At 35.1% G+C, this 18050-nt stretch overlaps 1 protein-coding gene across 5 annotated transcripts in view; it reads left to right on the top strand.

Annotated features, from left to right (window-relative positions):
• XRN1 (5'-3' exoribonuclease 1) overlaps positions 1-18050 on the top strand; it is a 101301-nt gene that overhangs the window by 19726 nt on the left and 63525 nt on the right. For 3 of the 5 annotated variants that reach the window (XM_073803738.1, XM_073803736.1, XM_073803737.1), the window contains exons 11-19: positions 1079-1145; positions 1360-1465; positions 4769-4858; positions 6895-7051; positions 8854-8973; positions 13673-13842; positions 15040-15160; positions 15260-15358; positions 16540-16737. In XM_073803738.1, coding sequence (XP_073659839.1) covers positions 1079-1145; positions 1360-1465; positions 4769-4858; positions 6895-7051; positions 8854-8973; positions 13673-13842; positions 15040-15160; positions 15260-15358; positions 16540-16737 — 1128 coding nt within the window. The remainder of the gene's footprint in view (positions 1-1078; positions 1146-1359; positions 1466-4768; positions 4859-6894; positions 7052-8853; positions 8974-13672; positions 13843-15039; positions 15161-15259; positions 15359-16539; positions 16738-18050) is intronic. The other 2 variants (XM_073803740.1, XM_073803739.1) reach the window with 1 other exon arrangement.

The following is an 18050-nucleotide window of genomic DNA, read 5'->3' on the forward strand; positions in this document are numbered from 1 at the left end:
AGTTTCCTGCACTCTCTTTGCTGTACTGGTTTTATTCAGGCTCAAGCCCAATATCTCTTGCTCCAGGAAGGGCAACTGTCCTGATTTTCTTTAGTGCAGTCTTTCTAATTGCTTAACTTTTCCTCAGTGGAGCTTAGCAGTAGTCAGTCTGCATTCTACTCTGTTTCTTGTCTTAATAAAACAGGCTCTGCAACTTTTGGGGGACCCGTACCCACAAACTTAAATATCAATAATCCATGACTCCGCCCACCTCAGCTCAGTCCTTAAGCTTCACCAGTCATCCAGGGGTGTGTAGTTAACATTAGAGACACTGGTAGATTGAAAGGACCTGGAGAAACAGCCCAGACGCAGGAAATTGGCAGAGGCCCTAGCTTGGATGAAGAAAAGGAAATTGGGAATAAGGGAGTAGGAAGAACTAATGAGAGGCACTGGCAGTTGATAGGCAGTTAGAAGTAGAGGAGAGAAAGGATGAAATCACAAGGAGGAAGAATAGATGGGCAGGATATGAAGGATGTGATGAAATGGAAGAACTTTAGAAAAGCAGATGAGTTACATGGAAGAAAATTTAGAAGTGGCTGGTAGAGTCATAGGAATGATGGGATCCAGAGATCCCAAAAAAATAGGTAATGTTTGTAGTTATTGGATTCAATCATAAACAAACAGATTGTGTTAACAATAGCCCAGAATTTGACATATAAAAATGTTAAAGTTGAAAGAATTTGATATTGATTGTGTACTTTTCTCTGAGTAAATGAAATATTCTTGAAGTGTTTTGTTTTTGGAACACATATATAATTAAATATATTTATCTTTTATATTGGTGAACATTACTTGTTATTTATCATTGAGGGGTCTGAATGTTAAGTTCTACATAATAAAGATTTATAGCTTCAGGAAACAGTGATATAAAACCAAAAGCATTTACACAGCATTTGAGGAATATTTTTAAAACAGACTTTTGCAGTGTGTCACTTAAGGATCATTCAGTTATCTTTAGTATTTTTTAAATCTTCCTGTTAAATGTCTCACCTTAAAGTATATCCTGCCTTAATTTTATATTGATTTATAATTTGTATAGGGCCAGGAAAACTCAATATGTTGGGCTGCTTTAGACAAAAATGGAGAAGAAGTGGTAACTTCTAAGGGTGAGTACAAACTATGTATTTTAATATATGTAATTTTTTTTGACAGAATAGTTGTTATATCTTTCCTTTATTAGTACTAATTCAGTAATATTGGATGAAATAGATGTCTATGATAGTTTATAAGCATCTGCTTTGATATGTATTTATCAAAGCATTAGATGTAAAAACAGAATATTCGTAATTGTCAGCCACTGTCTTTCTGTCTTTTTTCTAGACAATTTAGAAGATGAGACTGAAGATGATGACTTGTTTGAAACCGAGTTTAGACAATATAAAAGAACATATTACATGACAAAGATGGGAGTTGACGTAGTTTCTGAGTACGTTTTTGCCAATGCTTTTACTTTAAAGTAGAAAAAAATTAGACTTTGCAGTGAAAACGACATAATTTTGATAGTTATGGTAATGGGTGGAAAGGATTTTTTGTTTTCATAAATTATTGTAAGCCTTTCAACTAGTACCGTTTTGGACAAGATAACATTAATTGACATGTATTATGCAGTTGACCTTTGAACAACACGGGTTTGAACTGCACAGGTCCACTTATATACGGACTGTTTTTACTAAATACTTAATGCAGTACTACGTGATTCACAATTGGTTGAATCCACGACTGGTTGAATCCACAGATGCGGAATCGCAGATACAGAGAGCCGACTAGTTATAGGTGGATTTTCTACTACACAGAGGGTTGGTGCCCCTAACTCCTGCATTGTTCAAGGGTCCTATGATAAAAATTGCCAAATAGAAAATGGTTAGTGTTTTGCTTCCTATCTTCTAAAGCTCACATCACACTTATCTCAAAGGGCACCTGGCTCAGCCCCAGGTTAATAACTAGTACAAAAGTTCCTTAACAACTTGACCTCTAGAATGGGGGTCCACACTTCTAAACTACAGCACACAGTATGAATTACATATATTCGTATTTTATTTATTTTAATTAACAAACACTTATAAAGTGCTTACCAAGTGCCAGGCACTATTCTAAACATTTGAAAAATATTAACTCATTTATATTTTAATAATATAAACATATAAATATATATATATATAACATGAAAATGTTAACTTGTAATTCTCACAATAATTCTTTAAGATAAGTAGAATTATTATTACCTTAAAATAGAGGAAATTAAGGAATGAGAGATTTAAGTGATTTGCTCGAAGTGACATGCATAGGTAGTGAGTGGCAGAGCCAGTATTTAAACACAAGCAGTCTGGCTCCAGAGCCCATGCCTAACCACCAAATGAGGCTGCTTTTGTATAAGTGAAATAAGAGTTTCATGAAATGCTATGTACCCTTATTACATTAGCAAGTAGGACTTCTGAGACTTGAGAAATAACATATTTAAAATAGTTATGCTTTTAATCCTTTTTCCCTTTGTTCTTATATTTCCTTGATTACAGTTAGATAGAACTGTAGTACATGCAGTTGACATTAAATGCTTAATTTGATAGGAAACTAGTCTTCTGTTCTATTTCTTTTTCCTTTTATATAGTAAAATATAGACTTATGAAAATGAGATACTATTTGTTTGCCTAGTAAATAAGCAAATCTTTTTAAGTTGTTATATTCAGTGTTGGTCCAGGAGTGGTAGTAGATTTCGTCCCTTAATTACTGGTGGAAATATAAATTGGTAAAATTATTTTGGAAACTACATGTCCAGAAGCCTTTAAAATAGTCATCCCTTTGACCCAATAATTCTAATTGTTAAAATATCCTAAAAATATAAAGTTAAACACAGAAGATCTTTATACACAAGGAAGTTTATTACAAAGTTTTTTAAAAGTAAAAAATTAGAAACGATGTACATGTCCAGTAAGAATGTTCATCATAATTGTCTCCACCTCCTCCTCATTACAGTCACTATCTCTGCCATTTCCAGTATTTCCAGAATATGCGGAACTGTTAAACTGGTACTTATGGGAAGTTCATAACAATTCAGAAAGATACTTTCAGTATATCATTAAGTACAAATTTTAAAAGCAGGATACAAAAATCATAATGCACAGTATCCTCTCATTAATACTTAAAACAAAACAAAAAAAACCTGGGCATAGAAAAGAGATTGAAAAAAATACCAAAAGATAATAGTGATTGCTATAAGGTGATAAAAATGCTTTTTGTCATTATCTGTATTTTCAGTAATGAGGAAATATTTCTTTTATAATAAAAAAGTAATGCATTTCATTTTAAAAAGCATAGCTCCCAAGACTTCCCTGGTGGCACAGTGGTTAAGAATCTGCCTGCCAATGCAGGAGACATGGGTTCGAGCCCTGGTCCGGGAATATCCCACATGCCGTGGAGCAACTAAGCCCGTGCGCCACAACTACTGAGCCTGCTCTCTAGAGCCCATGAGCCACAGCTACTGAGCCCACGCACCACATCTACTGAAGCCCGCATGCCTAGAGCCCATGCTCTGCAACAAGAGAAGCCACTGCAATGAGAAGCCCGTGCACCACAATGAAGAGTAGCCCCCACTCGCCTCACTTAGGGAAAACCTGCGAGCAGCAATGAAGACCCAACACAGCCAAAAATAAATAAATTAAAAAAAAAAAAAAGGCTTCTCTGGTGGCCCAGTGGTTGAGAATCTGCCTGCCAATGCAGGGGACACAGGTTTGATCCCTGGTCTGGGAAGATCCCACATGCCGCGGAGCAACTAAGCCCAGGCGCCACAACTACTGAGCCTGTGCTCTAGAGCCCGTGAGCCACAACTATTGAGCCCACGTGCCACAACTACTGAAGCCCACGTGCCTAGAGCCCATGCTCCACAACGAGAGAAACCACCACCATAAGAAGCCTGCGCACTGCAAAGAAGAGTAGCCCCCGCTCGCCGCGACTAGAGAAAGCCTGTGTGCAGCAACAAAGACCCAACAGAGCCAAAAATCGATAAATAAAATAAATAAATTTATTTTTTTTAAAAAAAGCGTAGTTCCCAGAAATAATGTAGATCGAGAATATCTAAGTGTATCTCTACCTGAATTTTGGTAACAGACACTAACAAGGTTTATAGCCACTTTGGGGTTTAACCTAGAGTGCTCTTTTTTGCTCTGTGTGTGTGTGTGTGTGTGCGCGTGTGTATTGTGTGTGTGATTATTTTACCTTAAATGATGGTTTTTGAGAAAAAGGGATTAGAGGGAATATTGTTCAGTGGATATCGCACTTTTCAAAGTGTGTTCTAGCTCTATAACTAGATTTTAAGATCTTCTGATTTCCTCCTGTGATTCTCTCAGGCATCCTCCCAAATAAAGAAGATTCCCATCCCTATCTCTCGTCACACCCTGAATATTTAAGGCATTGGTAGTGCCACATTATAGAAAGTTTCATTAACTAAATCCTCAAACTTTAAACCAAAGGCACAGTACATTCACTGAATAAATATGCACAGCATGTTTAAGTATTCTGATGGTTGGTTTAGGAAAACTATAAGGCAAACCTTTAATCCGGCATGATGGAATTTTTAAAAAATAATATTTTGGAGTTTTTCTGATTGCAGTTTTTGGTTTATTCATTGATTAAATAAAACGTGAGGCAGAATGTGATATCAGGAGATATGCTCTAAACACAATGGCCTGTCTTCAAAAAATAATGTTATAATGAAAATATTCTTTTCTATTTTCAGTGACTTTCTGGCTGATCAAGCTGCATGTTATGTTCAGGCAATACAATGGATTTTGCATTATTACTATCATGGAGTTCAGTCCTGGAGCTGGTGAGGGAATAAAAACAAAAAGTTTTGTCTTTTATAATGGTTCATTCTACTGTAAGCTCATTTGAGAATCTCTTTTCTTTTTATTTCTGTTTATGATAGTATTTTTTAAAAGATGCATACAGCCAAGTTTAAATGAAATACAGGTAATCTTTTTTTATATGAAAATACTTTAAAAAGACCCTTTTATAACAAAGATACTTCCAGCTATAGCAGATGGCCCATAATAAAAGCTCTCTGTTAATCTGAGGATTTAAAATTTTCTGTTATAATGAATGAAGTGTGACAAAGTCTTGATAATTAATGGATCTGAGCAGTGGTTAAGTGGGATTGTTTATTATATTCTTCTCTACATTTTTATGTGTTTGAAAAAATTTTTCTATCAGGAGTAATTATTGAAGAATGGGTTATATGAATGTTAGACTGGGAAGGGTAAAGAAGAAAGGAGAAAGGAATTACTTGCTTTTCCTGGAAATAATAATAATTTGTCTTGTTTCCTATTTCAGCAAGTTCCATCTACATTTCCAAACCATCCACTTGTTATAGAAAAAATAACAAGCCAAAATATGCTGCAGGGAAAAGCAGAGACTTTTAAGTGATGAGATAGCTAGCTTGTTTTGTTTTGTTTTCAGAACACCTGCTAGGCTCTGTTTTAAAGCACCAACAGCAAAACAAACGAGTGCAAAATAACGTGGCATTAATTTCACATGATTTCACTTACTAATAGCCTTTAGAAATCTTTGCAATAACTAACATGATTCTCAGGGCGTCTCTGAAGAGTATTCTATGACAAAAATCCTTGATTTGCCATTTTTTAAGAGGGTGAGTATAAGTTATCCCTATTATATTACCAGGCGTTAAGGCTAGGCACTTGAAAAGCATGTTCTCATATAATCCTCACAACTATTTAAAGTAAGCATTGTTCTCTGCCTTTTACAGATGAGGATTAGAGAGGTTAAGTAATCTTTCCAAGATGACATATACCCAAGAATCAAGTCCAAGGCTGTCTGATTCCCAAAGTCTATACGTTTTGCCTTGTTTCACATGCCATTCTGCCTCCTAAACTTTCCCACCCTTTTGAAGTATGACATAATTGTGGAATATAAAAATATTTCTTGGGCTTCCCTGGTGGCGCAGTGGTTGAGAGGCTGCCTGCCGATGCAGGGAACACGGGTTCATGCCCTGGTCTGGGAAGATCCCACATGCCATGGAGCACGTAGGCCCATGAGCCATGGCCACTGAGCCTGCGCGTCCAGAGCCTGTGCTCCGCAACAGGAGAGGCACAACAGTGAGAGGCCCGCGTACAGCAAAAAAAAAAAAAAAAAAAATTTCTTCATTGTTTTGTTGGTATCTTTAGTCAAACATTAAGAACATTGAAAGTTTTTTAAAAATTGTATGTTTCAAGTTTTGTAAAAATATTTTTTCTGTAGTTAAATATGGGAAGGTATTAAAAACAAAAATAGTTGGTGTGTATGATTGATAAGTGGTTTAATTCTTACCACAAACACAATATATATATACTAATGCAAAGATAAAAGTTCTTAGAACTGACCAGTAACAGCCATATGAGCTCAGACTCACTGTTCCCTCTGTCCTTACGAGAGAAGCTCAGGCCCACATGAGCTAACTGAACGTCTTCTGACTACCTCATTACTTCATTCTAAGAATCTATTGTTTGGAAGACTCACAGTCAACATTTTCGAAACTGAACAGCCATTATCTTATTTATATATATAAATAATAAATTATATATTATATATATTTATATATTATGAATATATATATCCTTGCATGCATCCAAATTTTGAGTGTGAAACTGCACTTAAAAAATTAAGGAAATAGAATATTTGTTGCCATCAAATGACCTAAATCTCCAACATTGCTGATTTTTTATATTCAAGTAGCAGAATTATGAATGATTTTTTTGTCTTTAGAATTATTGCCATGTGTTGTTAAAATAGAATATGGAGAAGTATATACTTACTATTGACCTGTTTCATAAAATTGCCAATTGTTTAAAACTCAGTTTTGTTTTATAGGTTTTATCCGTACCATTATGCACCTTTCCTATCTGATATCCGCAACATCAGTACACTCAAAATCCATTTTGAACTAGGAAAACCTTTTAAGCCATTTGAACAGCTTCTTGCTGTACTTCCAGCAGCTAGCAAAAATTTACTTCCTACATGCTACCAGGTGAGTTTTAGAATTAAATGTGTTTACGGTCTTTTTAATATTTAGGAGCTCCTCCTGCAAACTTAGAAACATCATACCCAAATTTCTTTAATAGCTAAATATATTTATATTCAGTTTCAAATATAGGATTCCTTAAACAAGTCCCTTGAAAAGTAGTTGCTTGATTTAAAGTTAGCTTTGTTTTATATTTTATTTTTATTTATTTGGTTGTGCCGGGTTGTAGTTGCAGCCTGTGGGCTCCTTAGTTTCAGCATGTGGGCTCCTTAGTTGCGGCAGGTGGGCTCCTTAGTTGTGGCTCACCGGCCCCTTAGTTGTGGCATGCGACCTCTTAGTTGCAGCATACATGTGGGATCTAGTTCCCTGACCAGGGATCAAACCTGGGCCCCCTGCATTGGGAGCGTGGGGTCTTAACCACTGCGCCACCAGGGAAGTCCCCAAGTTAGCTTTGTTTTAAAAAGGCAAACAAATTTCATAAGCCATTCAGAGCATAGCTTCTTTATTTTCAGTACCTTTAAGCACATCTTCAATTTGTCTCTGCACTGATGAAAGTAAACTGAGATAGGCAAAATCCGAAGCCATCTACTTTGTCCAAACGTTTACAGATTTCATTTCAGTTCTCTTTTACCCTCTACCTATTAGAATACGGATGATTCTAATAAGTTATTTATATCAACAAAAGTATTACCTCCGTTTATATTTGGATTTTAAGCATTTCATTTATCAAATTGTGGAATAAAAGGCTTTTCTCTGGTTAACGTATTTCACGTAACAGGAAAAAGATATTTCAGGGGTGATTGAGTCACCAAAATTAAGCCAAGCCTGCTAAGCTGATTCTGAGAGTAAACTTCATTTAGTTCTTCTAGAGCATCAATCTCTTCTTCTAATTCCATGGTCTCGTACAAGGAACTGGAGTAGACACATGTAAACACAAACACACACACCTGCCTTCACTGCTTGAACAGTATCAGGCTTCCTTCTGTATCTTTCTGAAACTTAACCTGTCCTTCATCCTGGCCCCTGGCCTTTCTTTCTTAAGTTTCTTTGATGGTTTTTTCCTACCTTCACATACATTAAGGATTGATACTCAACCACTCTGGACCAGTAACCATGCAGGTTTTTATAGCCACATCTGTTTTGATTGTTCTGTGCTCATGACTTGCTGATTATTAAATACTTTGAATATGACCTTGAGAAATATGCTATTTCTTTAAATTTTTTATATCATAATCTTCTATATTCTATTCCTAGAAGACATCTTTAACTTTCTTTATCTACTTCTGTTATAAAATCTCTGATAAACACGTCATATTGAACTTCTTATCTTTGCTATAGGTAGTAAAAAGATTTTGGATTTTAGGATTTTTTTTCTTTTTAAATTATCTTAGTTCTTATATAACTTAATAAAATCAGTTGATTAGGACATGAAAATAAATTGCCTAAGGTTAAAAATGGAGTGTGTGAAATGAACTGAAGTCTGAATGGGAAAACAATTTAGATAGGCCTTGTAAAGTGAAAAGACAATAGAAGATAGAAATGATAAAATTCAGAGTAAAGATAGTTTTGCTACATAACTAGCTTAGTGGAACAGGAAAGTGGTGAATGGTGGTGAAATTAGAAGCCTCATACTTGAAAATCAAAATATAACAAGTATATCACAACATATCTAAGATGTGAAAATTTACTTTTGCTTTGCTTAGAAATTTTAAACTGTTACAATTGAGGAAATATTATAAATATATTAACAAAAAGCTACATTGATATTAGTTGTTATGTTTCTATTACGCTATTTTATATTTTCACAGCATTTGATGACAGATGAAGACTCGCCAATTATAGAATATTATCCACCTGATTTTAAAACTGACCTAAATGGGAAGCAACAGGAATGGGAAGCTGTGGTTCTAATACCTTTTATTGATGAGGTCAGTGCATGAAATAGTTATATATACATGTATATTTTAATCAGATATTATTTCACATAAATTAATAAGCAGTGGATTTTAATCACCATTTTTGTTTTTTTAATGAGTTTTAACTACTCTCATCTTCATTATGTGCATCAAAACTTGTAGGTATGCTAATTATAAGAAAGCTGGCATTGCTTTACTAATAGTAGACAAAGTAGGCTTCAGAACAAGGAGCATTACCAGAAATGAAAGGCTTGACTAACACTGTAAACCTACTCAACTTCATTAATATATGTAGAACACTGTGCCCAACAACTAAAGAATACACATTTTTAAGTGAAAGAACATTCACCAAGATTATTTGGTGAGACATAAAACATGTCTGGGGCTTCCCTGGTGGCACAGTGGTTGGGAGTCCGCCTGCCGATGCAGGGTTCACGGGTTCGTGCCCTGGTCCGGGAAGATCCCACATGCCTCAGAGCGGCTGGGCCCGTGAGCCATGGCCGCTGAGCCTGCGCGTCGAGCCTGTGCTCCGCAACGGGAGAGGCCACAACAGTGAGAGGCCCGCGTACTGCAAAAAAAAAAAAAAAAAATGTCTGAATAAATTTAAAAGGGTTGAAATCATAAAGAGAATGTTCTCTGACCACATGGAATTAAATTTAAAATCAGTAACAACTCTCTGGGAAACTTACAGATATTTTGAAATTAAATAACACACTTGTAAATAATCCATAGATTAAAGAAATTAAAAGGGATATTTGAAAATACTTTATCTGAATGATAATGAGAACACGTATCGTAATCTATGATAAAGCTAAAGCAAGGCTTAAAGGGAGACTTAAGGTTCTAGATGCTTATCCTAAGCAATAAGACATTTTAAAATAAATTAAGCTTTCTACCATAAGAAGCTAGAAAAACAAGAGCAATTTAAATCCAAACTAAGCAGAATGAAGGAAATAAAAATAGCAGAAATCTATGGAAAATGAGCAAACAATAGAGAAAAATCAATGAAACCAAAAGTTGGTCCTCTGAAAAGATTAATAAAATTGATAAATCCTAGCTAGACAGATCAAGAAAGGCCGAGAAAAGCCAGAGCACGAGGGGAGAACACATAAATTGCCAATATTTGGAATGAAAGAAGAGGTGTCCTATAAATTCTACAGCTATTAAAAGAATCCGTAAGGGATATTGTGAACAATTTTATGACAACGAATTCAGCAACCTAAGTGAAATGAACACAGTTCTTTAAAGACACAGTTTAGCAAAACTGACCAAAAAACATGTAAAAATCTGAGTAGTCCTATATCTTTTAAAGACATTTAGTTTCATGATTTAAAATCTTCTCACAAAGAAAATTCTAGGTTCAGATGTCTTGACTTGTGAATTCTAGCAAGCATTCAAGGAAGAAATAATACTAATTTTACACAAACTTTGAGAACATAGAATAGGAATAATCACTTCCCAATATATTAGACCAGCATGATGCAGATACCCATAGTAAATGATGTTACAAGAAAAGAAAATTACTTGCTAATATCCTTCCTAAAAGTAAATGCAAAAACGTTCAACAAAATAAAGCCAGATGGGATCCAATAATATGTTAGAAGGATAATACTCATAACCAAATGTCATTTATTTTAGAAACAGTGTTGATTTGCGATGTGATTTACCACACTATCAGTATTCAACATCCAATTTTAATAAAAATGCTCAACATACAGTACTAGAAATAAGATGACACTTCCTCAACCAGATAAAGTGCATCTTAAAAAAACTTGCTAACAATATACTTAATAGTAAAATTTTGAATGTTTTCTCTGTAAAATCAAGAGTAAGACAAGAATGTTTATTCTAACCAATTCTATTACTGTACTGGAAGTTCAGTGTATTAAGTCAAGGAAAAGAAATAAAGGCATGCAAATTAGAAAGGAAGAAGAAAAATTGTTTTTATATGCACATAGCACTATTACATATATAAAAAATTCTAAGCAATCTTCAAAAAGATACTCTAACCAATAAGGAAATTTAGCAGGGCCACAGAAAATCTATACAAAATCTATATAAAATCTATACAAAATTCAATTGTTTCTATATACTAGTAGTAAACAATTGGAAAATATAAATTTTTTTAAATAAAAAGATTTTTATTCTGCTTTCAATAGCATTAAGATATATAAAATACACAGTTACAAATTTAACAGCATGCACACTGAATACTACAATAGTGTTGAGATACAGAAACCTAAATAAATGGAGGGACATACCATGTTCAAGGAATAGAAGATTTAGTATTGTTAAGATGTACCCTCTTCCCAAATTGATCTTTGGACTCAACATAATCCCAATGAAAAGGCCAGCAGATTTTTGTGTAGAAATCAGAAATCCTAAAGTCTTTATGAAATTGCAGAGGATCTAGAGTAGCCAAAGCAATCTATAGGAAGAAAAACAATACTGGAAGACTTTCATTCTCTGATTTCATGACTTACCATGAAGCTAAAGTAATCAAGGGAGTATGTTACTTACATGGCAATAGACAGATCAGTGGAACAGAATTGAGTCCAAACATAGATCTATACTTGTCCAGTTAATAAATTTTCAATTAAGACATCAAAGCTATTCAATGGGTAAAGAAAAAGCTTTTCAACAATTGGTGCTGAAACAGCTGGCTATATATGTTGAAAAAACCTGTACACTAATGTTCAGAGCAACTTATTTGTGATAACCCCAAACTGGAAAAAATTTGAATATCCTTCAATGGGTGAGTGAGTAAAAAAACTGTAGTACATCCATATAAAGGCATACTACTCAGCAATAAAAAGAACTATTGATATAAACAACGGATGGAAAAAAGTTCATTTGAGTGAAAAAGTCAATCTTGGAAGGTTTTATATAGTTCCATTTATATAATATTTTTGAAATGACAAAATTATTGTAATATAAAACACATCAGTGGTTGTTAGGGGTTAGGGTTGGGGATAGGGTGTGACTATAAAGGGATAACATGAAGGGGTTTCTTTATGATGATGTGACAGTTCTGTATTCCAGTTTTAGTGGTGGTTACATGAATCTCTGCATATGATAAAAATTCCATAGTACTGTATACACACACAAAATTTAGATATAAAAACTAGTGAAATCCGAATAAATCTGTAGTAGTGATGTACCAGTGTCAATTTCCTGGTTTTGATGATGTACTGTGGCTGTAAGATGTTATCATTGAAAGGTACATGGGAACACACCATTACTAATTCTGCAAATTCTTATGAATCTTAATGTTTTTTGCCACTGTACACATGCTATGAAAAAAGGACTTGTGTGTTTATGTATTCTTTTTGTTTGTTTGTTTGTTAATGCATTCTTTTGTTGTTGTTGTTGTTAATGCATTCTTATATATCAGAGATTTTATTTTTATAAGGTAGAATCCCCAAAGCAGGAATGCTTGGTTAATGGGAATGTGTATTTTTTGTTTTAATGAATATTACCAGTCTTCTTTTTCAAGAAGACTGGTGTAATTTACACCAGCAATATTTAAGTGCCTACTTCTCTGCTTTTCTAGTCCTGAATATTATTGCTTTATTTAATTTTGATGATAAAGTCTACTGATGATAAAGAATGCCATTCATTCAAATTTATTTTTTCCTGATTCCTAATTTAAGTATATTTTGATGTATGTTTGTCTTGCATTTTCTCTTTTGTAAATTGTCTGTCTATATCCTTTTCCTCATTTTCTTTCTTTGATTTTGAACAACTCTTTTTATATTAGGAATATTTTTCCCCAGTGTGGCATTTGCCTGTTGATTTTTTTGTGACATCTTTTATCACATACATTTTCTTTTACTTGAAAAATGTCTTTTTCCTTAAAGCTGTTCAGCTTTTTCCTGCCTTATTTAAGAGTTTTTCACTCCAAATTATCAATAATCTCCTAGATTTTTTCCCATTATTTTTGTTGTCTCATTACTCTGACACTTGCTTTTGTATACGGTATGATATTGGAAAATATATGTGCTTTCTCTCCTAGCTGGATGGCTAGTTATGACAAAAGCGTTATTTAAATATCTGAAATACCATGTTTGACGTAGATTTGGATTTGTTTTTGAACTCTGTTTTGTTCTTCTGGTCTGTGGGTCTCTTGTGGTGTCAATACTTAAATGTTTTGCTTACAGGTAGTTTTATAAAAAGTGATAGGATCTGGTAAGACAAGTTCCTGGTAACTTTGTGCAGCTCACACATTCATCCTTCCAATATGAACACTAACATCATTTTGTCCTTTAAAAAGAAGTATTTTAAACCATTGTGATTTGATTGGAATTATGTTAAATACAAAAGATAATTGGAAAGATGAACATACCTATACCATTGTACAATTTGTAAAGTAAGAGATCAATGAGCAGTGAATTAAGATAAATTATAATTACGATCAATTCATATTTAAATTTTGATTTTCTGCTGATTTTATCCACACGTTAGTGATTGCTGTTAGAGTGATAGTTTCAGAGGAATTTGTAGTGACAAGCAATATTCTAGGGCCCTTTGAAACAAGAATAGCACATCTGTTTTTCATTTAATGAAATGGAAAAGAATTGTATTAGTTAAGATTTTTGTTTTTCAAGAACACAAATAGTAATTCTGTATTCCTAGGGAAAATATTTATTCTGTATGTTGAGATTACAGACTTTTTGTATTTTTAACCCCTCTCTCCAATCTTTATATTCAGAAGCGATTGTTGGAAGCCATGGAGACATGCAACCACTCCCTGAAAAAAGAAGAGAGGAAAAGAAACCAACATAGTGAGTGCCTAATGTGCTGGTATGATAGCGAGACAGAGTTCACGTACCCCTCTCCATGGCCAGAAAAGTTCCCTGCCATAGGACGATGCTGCGCCAGGTAATGTTGTTTGGTAATTTTTCAACAACAGAGAGCTCAAAAAAAAAAAAAAAAGCAAGCTTTTGAATATCTACTTGGAGAATTAACAAATAATTTATGACAGTTGTAGTCAATTGATAATGAATTACATGCAACTTGCCAAGAATCATAGCATCTCTCTCTTTCTCTCTCTCTTTCTCACAGTTGTTTCTATAGTTCTCTGCTTTGGTCCAATTCTGCTTCTCTGTTTTCGTCTTCTGTTAAAGTTGTCCTGCCCCTGTATATATCTGTTCTCTCCCTCAAGAAGTTCTATGAATTTTTGTTTCCATTGCCAGTGTCTGCTCTCAGCATTATTTGACATGCTATGACTTTGCCTCTTATACTCCCCAACCACCCAACTGGAAAGAAGGAGAACAAGAAATAAAAGAGCTCCTCTGGGGGCTTCCCTGGTGGTGCAGTGGTTGAGAGTCCGCCTGCCGATGCAGGGGACACGGGTTCGTGCTCCGGTCTGGGAAGATCCCACATGCCGCGGAGCGGCTGGGCCCGTGAGCCATGGCCGCTGAGCCTGTGCGTCCGGAGCCTGTGCTCCGCAACAGGAGAGGCCACAACAGTGAGAGGCCCGCGTACCGCAAAAAAAAAAAAAAAAATAGCTCCTCTGTTTCTTGCCTCAAACCTATTTCTACTTTCTCTTCTTCATTAAGATGTCTTCCTTGTTTTTTCTCTTCTCTCATCTTCTCTGCAAATAATATCTAGATGGCAGTCGTGTTGCAGATAAACGTTTCTCAGTTATGATTTTTCCTTTTGTTAAAACAAAGAGAAAGATGAAATAGACATTATAAAATGTTTATTTTCCATTCTGGGTTTTGGAACATGGAGGATATAGAGATTTGTAGTATGTTTTGTATGTTCCTTTAGTATAAAAATCATGTATATATACATATATAATTTATATATTTTATATATATTATATTTTTAATATATATATATTTTAAATTAATGGGGAGGACGTCCACTCAGTATCTTACAGGCATGGTTGTGTCTGGATCAATACCAACGAAGAATCTGCTGCTCTATATTTTCTTTCTCTTAAAGGACGAATTGTTAATTCTCTTGTTAAAAGCAAGAAGGACTCTGGCAAAATACTGAAGGGAATGCTGAAAACCTGTGATTGCTTGCAATGTATGAATTTTAAATTAAATGCCTCCATTTATTTTCTAGGTATAGAATAATATCATTAGATGCTTGGCGTGTAGACATAAGCAAAAACAAAATAACCAGGGTTGACCAAAAGGCATTATATTTCTGTGGATTTCCTACTTTGAAACACATCAAACACAAAGTCAGTGGCTATTTATTTTCATAAAATTTTTTCACTTTATTGAATGTGAAGTGATAATGGAGAAAAAATTAAAATTAAATTCTATGACTTCTTTTAAAGTTTTTTTTGAAGAAAAGTGGGGTTCAAGTATTCCAGCAAAGCAGTCGTGGAGAAAACATGATGTTGGAAATATTAGTGAATGCAGAATCAGATGAACTTGTAAGTATTTTCTTCATTATATATTTCTTAGGTGCTTATTATGCATAAAACTGTTTTAGCTGCAACGTGTTTTCCAAAGTGGTATAACATGTAGTAACTCCAGAAGTTCACAAGAAATAAGGGTAAAGTAAAGAAACATTTACACAAATTAAAGGACATATATAATTGTGACATAATGAGCAAAAAAAATGCTGTAGGAATTTGAAGAGGAGATGAGCTGTGTGAGCTAAAGATTAAGTACAGATCTGTAAATGAAAATAAGCTTGAGCTGGGTGCTAAAAGAAAGATTATCACAAAGAGGAAAAAGGAGGGGAAAGGTATTCCAGTTGAAAAGAATAACATGAGCTGGGAGTTATAGTAAAAAATAAATGTGATACATTATCTTATTTTTTTTAACCTTTTTGTAGGTCTGAATTTTTTTTAATACTTTTTCTTTTTTTAGAGTAAATGTGATGTATTTGAGGAGAAGGAATAGATAAACCTGACTGAATCAGAGGACTTATATTGGGAAATAATAGACAATAAGGTTGAAAAAACAGATTGAGGCCAGATTATGGAGGACCTTGAATACCAGGCTAAGGAGTTTGGACTTATTTTTCATGACTGTTTTCTTGAAATTGGTATTTTCATAAAGATTAATTTGGTGGCAATATAGTAGACTAAAGTGCATACAAAAAAATGGAAGAAAATGGAAAAGCCTGCAAGTTGAGGTTGTGGTTATAGAAGCCTTAGACAATAAGGACATAAACTGTGGAAGTGGTAATAGATCTAGATGAACAGGACTAAATAAAATTCACAAGTTTCATCATTTGTTCAAAAATAGGGGATGAAAAGAAAAAGAAAATATTAAATATGAATCACTCTTAGATATCAGACTAATTAACTGAAAAACAATTACTGTTTATTGGAATAAAGAAGTTAAAATGGGAGAGGCACTGGCTTGAGGGGATTAATTATCAGTAATAGAATTTCAAGTTGGTGCTAGGACATTTAACTGGAGCCGCCCTTTCAGCCTTTCTCAACAGAGTTCCACAAGAGTTTTAAGCCCTCTTGCCCTAAGTCATCCGTTCGTTTATAATAGATTAATTTACCTTTTGTGCATTTAGAATGGTACTAGTTATGTACCATCCTTGGAAGAATTGGGGAAATAGTCAAATTGTTTTTTGTGTTCTGTGGTTCAGATGAAAAACTTCAGTCAAGAAAGGCAACTTATGGGCTTCCCTGGTGGGGCAGTGGTTGAGAGTCCGCCTGCCGATGCAGGGGACGCAGGTTCGTGCCCCGGTCCGGGAAGATCCCACATGCCGCGGAGCGGCTGGGCCCGTGAGCCATGGCCGCTGAGCGTCCGGAGCCTGTGCTCCGCAACGGGAGAGGCCACAAAAGTGAGAGGCCCGCGTACCGAAAAAAATAAATGAAAAAATAAATAAATAATTTAATTAATTAATTAAAAAAGAAAGGCAGGGCTTCCCTGGTGGCGCAGAGGTTGAGAGTCCGCCTGCCGATGCAGGGGACACGGGTTCATGCCCCGGTCCGGGAAGATCCCACATGCCGCGGAGCGGCTGGGCCCGTGAGCCGTGGCCGCTGAGCCTGCGCGTCCGGAGCCTGTGCTCCGCAACGGGAGAGGCCACAACAGTGAGAGGTCCGCGTACAGAAAAAAAAAAAAAAAGAAAGGCAACTTATACACAGTTGAATACCTGGAGCTAGAGCTTGTAAAGCAATAGGAATATGTAGGGCGTTGGCAAGGAAGTGATGGCTGGGGCCTCGGGGCTCATTTCCTTGAAGAAAGGGGATTCTCAGGGTTCAAGGCCCCAGCATGAGGAAGTACCCATGGGTGGAAAGGGTGGAAAAGGAACCAGTAAAAGTTACATAGTGTTCAGAGAAGAAAGAGAATAATTCCCATGTTTAGTAGTGTCACAGAAGCATGGAGTAGATGGTACATACAGTTCAAGAAGAGTGAAAACTAAAATAATGTCTGTGAGTTTGTCCTTTGGGCATCATTACTGGACTTTGAGGATTCCATTCCCATAGGTTGTTGGAGGCAGAAGTCCAATTCCTAAGTACTAATCCGGGACTCGTTAGGTGGGAAGTCGAGGTAGCAAGTCTTAAGCCCTTGGTTAAGAAGTTTATCATTGAAAAGAGGGCTAGAAACATAACTGTAGGTAAAGAAGAGGCAGCTCATTTAGCAAATCCGTACAAAAGAAGAGAGGTAGAGCTAAAGAAGAAAGGAGGTCTTAAAGGCACTGTAGAGGGAAAGGATGTGAAGTGGATTGCCTCTAGGGCTTACGGGGAAAGGATTAATCTAGGAAAGAAGGGAAAAGGATAATTAAGGGAGCCTAGTTCTAATGTTGAAACTTGTTTTATTTATCAGAATAGTCATTCTTTTATATGTTCACTGTAAGAGATGTCTAAATATAGTAAATAAAATAAAAAGTTACCCCCAAAAGTCTAAAAATAGTCATCTCTATTTGTTAAAGAAGTATTTGCTAATAATGATTAAGCATAATGAAAAGAAAAAATGTGAATCAAAATTTATATTTCAACTTCAGTTTCTACCACAAAGTTGTTGTCTGACCAACGGTAATAATAATAATAATGTTTCCTTTTAAGAATTTGTACTTAAGGTATTATTTCATACAGAATATTTATACAGTTGTCTCTCAGTATCCATGGGACATTGGTTCCAGGACTCCCCACT

Source organism: Tursiops truncatus, chromosome 4 (assembly GCF_011762595.2).
Source record: "Tursiops truncatus isolate mTurTru1 chromosome 4, mTurTru1.mat.Y, whole genome shotgun sequence".
In the NCBI taxonomy this organism is placed as follows: domain Eukaryota; kingdom Metazoa; phylum Chordata; class Mammalia; order Artiodactyla; family Delphinidae; genus Tursiops; species Tursiops truncatus.